Below are 7,500 nucleotides of genomic sequence, written 5' to 3' on the forward strand. Positions count from 1 at the left end.
TTTCATAGAACTGCAGATAACTTTTTGGGATACTGAACCTAACAGAGGGAATAGGGGAAGGAGAGATACTCTACCTTCCTGGTACACTACATGACCACCTGGTCATCGAACATGTCATTCCAAAATCATGGTCAATAATATGGAGTTGGTCCCCCCTTTGCTGCTATAACAGCCTCCACTCTTCTGGGAAGGCTTTGCACTAGATGTTGGAACATTGCTGCGGGAACTTGCTTCCACTCAGCCACAAGAGCATTAGTGAGGTTGGGCAATGATGTTGGGCGATTAGGCCTGGCTCACAGTCGGCGTTCTAATTCATCTCAAAGATGTTCGATTTCTGTATGGACTTCATTTTGTGCACGGGGGCATTGTCATGCTGAAACAGGAAAGGGCCTTCCCCAAACTGTTGCCACAAAGTTGGAAGCACAGAATCGTCTAGAATGTCATTGTACACTGTTGCGTTAAGATTTCCCTTCACTGGAACTAAGGGGCCTAGCGCAAACCATGAAAAACAGCCCCAGTCCATTATTCCTCCTCCACCAAACTCTACAGTTGGCACATTGTGGCAGGTAGCGTTCTTCTGGCATCCGCCAAACACAGATTTGTCCGTCGGACTGCCAGATGGTGAAGTGTGATTCATCAATCCCGAGAACACGTTTCCACTGCTCCACGGTCCAATGGCAGCAAGCTTTACACCACTCCAGCCGACGCTTGGCGTTGCGTATGGTGATCTTAGGCTTGTGTGCAGATGCTCGGCCATGGAAACCCATTTCATGAAGCTCCTGATGAACAGTTCTTGTGCTGACGTTACTTCCAGAAGCAGTCTGGAACTCGGTAGTGAGTGTTGCAACCGAGGACAGACAAATTGTACACGCTACTCAACGGTCCTGTTCTGTGAGCTTGTGTGACCTACCACTTCACGGCTGAGCCATTGTTGCTCCTAGACGTTTCCACTTCACAATAACAGCACTTACAGTTGACTGGGGCAGCTATAGTAGGGCAGAAATGTGACGAACTGACTTGTTGGAAAGGTGTCATTCTAAAACGGTGCCACAGTAAGGCCATTCCATTGCCAATGTTTGTCTATGGAGATTGGCTGTGTGCTTGATTATATACACCTGTCAGCAATGGGTGTGGTTGAAATAGCTGAATCCAGGGGTGTCCACATACTTTTGTATATATAGTGTAGCTTGTCTGATGGGTGCTGTAGGGTATGGCAGTGGACCCCTGCAAACGTCCCACTCAGGTGTGTGTGTGTGTGTGTGTGTGTGTGTGTGTGTGTGTGTGTGTGTGTGCATGGGGCTGATAATGGGTCAGACTGATTTATACTACTGAAGGCAATGGGCCCTATAATTAGCTTAGCGTGAGTCCTGATCAGAGCCCCTCTCCTGCTCTGATGAGCCAGGCCTGCCCACCCCCAGGGCAAGAGGCTGCACACAGGAACACAGACCCGCCGCCCGCCCAAACACACTCTGATTGATGTACTGGACATGCAAAGCCTACCCCCGAACAGCCCCTCTGAACCCCCTTCCCTCTCCCACCCCTGAATGTTTCTGTCTCATGCACACTGTATTGCAACTACGCTACAAAGGCTAACACTCTTCTATTCACAGCCATCCTTTCCACTTCCCTGTGTCTCAATTTCAACATGCTGAAGCTGAGAGGAAGGTGGACAGGGTAACACCTATTTTTTGTAAAGGGGAGTGGGGGATTGGGGGAGTTTCCGTGGGAGACATTCTGGGGGAGATTTACGGTTGGAGGGACCCGTTCAAGGGAACCAGCTCTCATCTCCGTGGTGACAGATGAAGATTACTTGTCTGTCTTGTTTGTGTGAGCAGCGGCAGCAGGGCCAGTGGTGTGTTGGCTGAGAGCCAGTACAAATCAACAGAGACACCCCTGACTTGTCCACCAAATACCCCCATCATCACACCCCTCCATCTCACTGTTTCTCTGTCTGTCTGTCTCTCCTCTCATCCACCCCTGCCATGCTCACACATGCTCTGGGCAGACTTGACTGATCTGCTCTGCTGACGTCAGGAGTGAAGAGATAGAGAGTGGGTGCACACACACACAAACGTACCTCAAACTCCTCACACACACAGACATGCTGACCAGGCAAATCTCCATGCAGGCCCTTCTCTCTCGCTCGCTCTCTCTCTCTCTCTCTCTCTCAGTAAGACACATGTTCTATTGATTAAGAGGGAGTCATGAGAAAAGAGGAGTGGTTGTGCTTTATTAAGCATCATGCCAAGTCTCATCAACCCTCAACACACATACTGACTGAGCTGTAAGGGCACGATCGTCTTTCAGCAGGGCCTAGCTAACAGGATCCCCCTTCACTGTTGTCATGGGCACCTAATCCAGCTGTCAGCGCTGCCCCCGTCCTGAAATCACGCTATCCATACACATACACACACACACACACGCCCAGCTCAGCCCATCTGTCCTAGGTGATTGGTTTATTTGGACTCCTCAGCAGCCGAGGTCTGTGTAGATATAGCACTACACTCTCTCTCTCCCGCTCTCACACCCAGCCTCATCAAGTGTCCAGCACACGCTGGTTTAATCCTAAATGAGTAGAACTTTGACAAGACCTGGCTGTTTCTGTGCTAGAACTTTCACATTCTTCACTCTTTCCTGTCACTCTCTCTATCAGGTTTTTCTCCATCTATTATTTCATTATAGCCCAGGTTCCAGTTGAGTCTGTCTTGATCAATCTGGGCTCCAGTGATATGGGACAAAGCCTATGGCTGTGTCTGCAGAGAAAATAGCAGCAGCAGACGCACAGAGAGAGTCAGGAACGCTGTGTGTCAAAGCAGGCAGACGAATGGAGCACAGTGTCAAATCTAACAGACGTTCAGGGCTGCTCTAAAGACTTCCAGTCTCCATGGCAATCAGACTAATCAGACCTGTAAAGTATAAAAGGAAACTGCAAATAAAAAAGTTGTGATTAAAAACATCTCAATAACACAGGTGATATAAATGAGAGCTGGGGGTTATAGACAGTGTTGGAATGAAGGGGAGGAGCATCAACAATGACATCATCAGGTATGAAAACAACAGGACTGAGTCAGGCAGGGGAAAGATTCCTCAACTGATGAAAGATGAGAAGGTTGGAAAAGTTCACCTTTAGAGGAAATAGGTGGAGTTTTGTCCCCCCCCACCCCAATTTACAGGCCAAAGTCGTCACCTGTTGAAGTAAGATCTGCCACTGTATGGGAGAAACCTGCAGGCACCATTCCATAACAGTAACAGTATATACAAGCTCAGGATGTCTGAATGTCTGACTGATTTAAGTCTCCATGCTGGTAAACAACGTTCATTGTACAGGATCCATTTCTGCCTTTGAAAACAAAATAATGTAAAATAAAGGAAACAGAACCATAAGAAACCAAGATGGAAACGCTGCCTCGAGGCTCCCAGGTTTAAGGAAGTGCAGTTTTAGTTAGATATTAGTGGGGGTTCACGCATTTAGTCTGGTTTAGTGGTTAGTCCAGATTAGTTGAGATATTTCCATTCAAGGGAGAAATATTGAAACCACACTTTAACAGTCAGGTGGAACTTCACAGGGGGTTCGAGGTCTGAAAGAGGGAAAAGAAAGGGTCACAGGGACAGACTATGTACAGAACGGTGTCATCTAGGAGTTGATTGGCCTACGTTGTCTGAGAACCATGTCGTTTGTCACTTCTCACCAACCCTGTGGAGTGATTTCCATTCAACAGTCAGTCACGACTGTTGAAGGGATGCATCTTCCTCCACTGAGTCGGGAAAGGGTTATTCTATTCACGCTTTTATTCATTTGTGCATTCATTTAATTCGTTTTATACTAATTGACTGAGTCATCCGTTGCTGAACCTACAGTGTAGATACAGTATCTGGAGTCTGTCTCTCATCGACGGTGTCCAGGGCTTGTATGAAAGCTCTTTATGCCACGATGTGGCTGTTCGAGTGATAATGCTCACTTGGAATGCAGGTACTGTAGGCCAAACGAGTGCATACTTGAGGAGTAGGGTGGCAGTCTGAAACGGGAAGATGGCGAGGGGCATATGGTGATAATGAACTGTGAAGGGCCCTCTGAAAGACATCCCTTGAGGAGTAGGGTTTCAGATATGTTGGTACTGCAAGGGTCAGGCTAGGACACGTAACTGGCCAAGGGGACTGAGATGGAAACGATGCTATAGGATGGATGGGAAGTTAAAGGTCACCAATATTAAAGACTTCGGTGTCTATTCAATCAAAACCGCTATCTGGAAGAAGGCAAGGCAAGCATTGTAGTAGAGTTTGTTGAATAAATGAATCCAAAAGACATTCTCACAACATAAGTTCGATGATTTGTCTTCACCCGGAGACTTCCAGATGGTGGATTTGATTGAATGAAGCGCTATGTCATCCAAAGAGACTCTGCTGATAGAGACCCTTCAAAGATACTAGCTCTCATGTTCTCCACGGCAACGCAACGCCAAAGATATAATGGGATGGACCGGCTCCTCGTGTACTGTTCCCTCCAAGCCATGAGTATCAGCATGGGGAGGGGGAAGGAAGGACTGAGGGTGTTTCAGATATTTCGCCTAAATTAGTGAACATGAAACCGTGTCAAAATGGTCCAGTGTTCTTCAAGACCTTATTCGTTGACCATTAACTTTCCGTTATGTGTAAAGACAGTACCTGAGGAGGGGTGCCTGACCACCAGTCTAATCTTTGGAGGGATGTGTAGCTGCCTATAGGGGTAATGGTTAGTTACTGCGGGAAATCTAGAGAACATGTATCTTCTGCCGAGACGGGCAATGGGGAGAGGTGGGAGCAGGGTTGGAGAAGTTTACCAACAGGCTGGGACCTTGAGGGTGGACATAGAGGGTACCAAGGACTCATAAAAATACAAATGTATTTAACAGAGAGAGAGAGAGAGAGAGAGAGAGAGAGAGAGAAGGGAGATACAAGCACAAGCGCCATGGCAACACATAGAAAGAGGAAGAAAAGAGTTACCCATAAGAAGCCGCCGTTTCACCCGCTTGTCCACATCAGCTATTGACGTGGCATTGAACTCAGAGCTCTCAATTGCAGCCTCATCTCTCTCTAAAACACAAGTGACAAACAGTGAGCAGTAAGGTTAATTAGAAGCCCAATGTCCACCGCCCGCTGCCGCCCGAGATGTCAAGTCAGCCCCTCTTGGCGTTTGAGCAAAACCAAAGCCAAGAAGCAAGAAGCCATGAAAAGGCGCCAAAATCCCTGTTAGAGTGTTAATCCCAAAAACAAATCCAAAAGTCTCAGACAGCAAAAAAACAAACAAAATAAGTTGAAATGAGGGTAAGGGTGGGGGTAGGGGACAAAAATAGCAGTTCAAATAAAAATATAATTTAGGGGGGTGTGGGGGAGTTGGTTGTTGTAGCCGTTGCTGTTTCTGTTTTCCATATCAAACGGCCACACACACTCAGCAATGGTTCCCTCACATCCGAAAAGGAGGAAGAGAGGGAGGAGGAAAGGAAGGAGGAGTAGAGGGAAGGATGAGCAAACATGTCCAAGACAAGCTGCATGAGTGTTGGGTAAGAAGCAGGGGGGTGAGGATGACAACAGAACGGGTAGGAGGCTATGCTAGCCACCAGATCAGACAGACACTACAGAGGGAGGGAGCAACTACAAGGACTTCAGAATGACAAAATGAAAGAAAGAAAGAAAGAAAGGGATGAGAGAGAGAAAAAGGGAAGGAGAAGAGAGAGGAAATCCCGTCCCATCGTGGGCCACAATAGGAGAAGTAAACGGGAGTAGGAACACTCATAAATAAATGGGGTTGGGGACTAGTGGAAGGGGGAGCGATGGAGAGGGCATGCACAGAGGAGAAGGAGGTCGTCTGGGGGCAGCGCTGGTTGCCTGTTTGTCTATGGAACACATCACAACTGGCTTTAACAGTCAACGCTGGAAACCATGTTCCCAAGCTGGGGGGGGGGGGGGGGGGGGGGGGGGGGGGAAGGGAAAGCCCGGGGGTTACGGTTAAGATGAACATGCAAATATGCAGCTGAGGAAACACAGATATGCATTAGCAGCCACTGTGTTAGAATGGCTGGGCTGGGGTGGTGATGAGCGCTACTGGGCCTTGGGAAGAGAGTGTGTCTTTTACTGGGATGTCAGAGTCATTAGGCTCTGAATGAGCATCTCTCTCTGAAGCACTGAATTGGGGGTGGGGGGGGGGGCAGGCCAGGGCACTGCCACTCAGTACAATAGAACTAGGACTGTCTTTGATGTACAAAGTCCTACGGAGGGGGATTTTGAGTGAGGGGGGAGGAAGGGGTAACTAAAGCCCCCCCCCCTGGTCACCCCTGGCTTGGCCCGTTACTGGTCTTTCTCAGGCGGTTAGTTTGGGAAGGATTGGTAGACATTGTGAAGGACTCTCTGAAGCAGTGTTCACAAATGAATGGAGGCTTTCTGGCTCTCAACTAACGGTTAGGTGTGTGTGTGTGCATGTGTGTATATGAATGTGTGCATGTATGTGCGTGTGTGTTTATGGGTGACTGGGCAATTATGTGCTGGTGTATGGGTGTGAGTGCTTGTGAGTGTGTGCATGCTTGAGTGTGAGGGTGCGTGCACGTGTGTATGAGCGTGTGAAAGTGTGTGTGTGTGTGTGTGTGTGTGAGTGGGTGGTTGTGTAAGAAAGGGGGAGGAGAAGAGAGGACTCCAGGACTCTCCTAAGGGGCTAAGGAATCAGCAGTTCTAAGGTCCATTTAGAGGAGGCCTTCTGAGGGGGGATGTTTAGAGAGAGAGCAGAACTTCCACAGGAAATAATCACTGAAGAGAGGGAGGAATGAATCCATAGCAGTACACTACAGCTAAGAGGAGAACAGTAACGGTAACCAGTAACGATGCACTGTAAGAAAACAGGGGGACAAGTGTTGGTTGCTATTAATGTAACTGCAATTCAAGGAGGGAAAAATGAAAGAAAATACAAATCTGAATAAAAACAAAAAGGAAATGAAAGGGAAAATGCAGAACAGTAGGATCTCCATGCAGCCGGACAGACAGAAACACAGACAGGCAGAAGGGTTGCGTAGATTAGTGACAGAGGTATGGTGAGGACAGACGGACGGCCTGACAGACACGGAGAGCGTGTCAGATTGAGAATGCATGCGGCTGGCTGGGATGACGGCATGGCGGAGGTGTTATTGAGAAACAGGCAGGGTTTACTGGTCCCTGTCTCTACAGGTGGATGAGGGAGGAGGTGCTGATGGGTGGGGGGTGACGTGGGTTTTGGGGGTTGCCACAGTAACAGGATTTTGTTTGCTGGTTGAGGCCGTTGTACTGTTAGGGGGAGGGGGGCATATTTCAGGTTGGAGGAGGGGGGGTTGTTTGGAGCGATGTTTGTTTTTGGTTTGGGTGGGTAGCTCTATATAACGTTAGATCAGGCTGCAACTGAGATGTTCACTCTAATCCTGTATCATTGTTTTATTAGTTCCCCCCAGTCTTTAATTCAATTCCCTTTAATAATCTTAATTCCTTTAAGGTAAGGATTTAATC

At 48.0% G+C, this 7,500-nt stretch overlaps 1 protein-coding gene across 5 annotated transcripts in view; it reads right to left on the reverse strand.

Annotated features, from left to right (window-relative positions):
- scube1 (signal peptide, CUB domain, EGF-like 1) overlaps window positions 1–7,500 on the reverse strand; it is a 110,939-nt gene that overhangs the window by 36,613 nt on the left and 66,826 nt on the right. For 2 of the 5 annotated variants that reach the window (XM_031797534.1, XM_031797533.1), the window contains exon 8: window positions 4,981–5,070. The exons of the other annotated variants lie outside the window; for them this stretch is intronic. In XM_031797534.1, the coding sequence (XP_031653394.1) occupies window positions 4,981–5,070 (90 nt within the window). The remainder of the gene's footprint in view (window positions 1–4,980; window positions 5,071–7,500) is intronic. 5 annotated transcript variants of the gene reach the window in all.

The sequence above is a fragment of the Oncorhynchus kisutch genome, linkage group LG19 (genome assembly GCF_002021735.2).
Source record: "Oncorhynchus kisutch isolate 150728-3 linkage group LG19, Okis_V2, whole genome shotgun sequence".
Classification (NCBI taxonomy): Eukaryota; Metazoa; Chordata; class Actinopteri; order Salmoniformes; family Salmonidae; genus Oncorhynchus; species Oncorhynchus kisutch.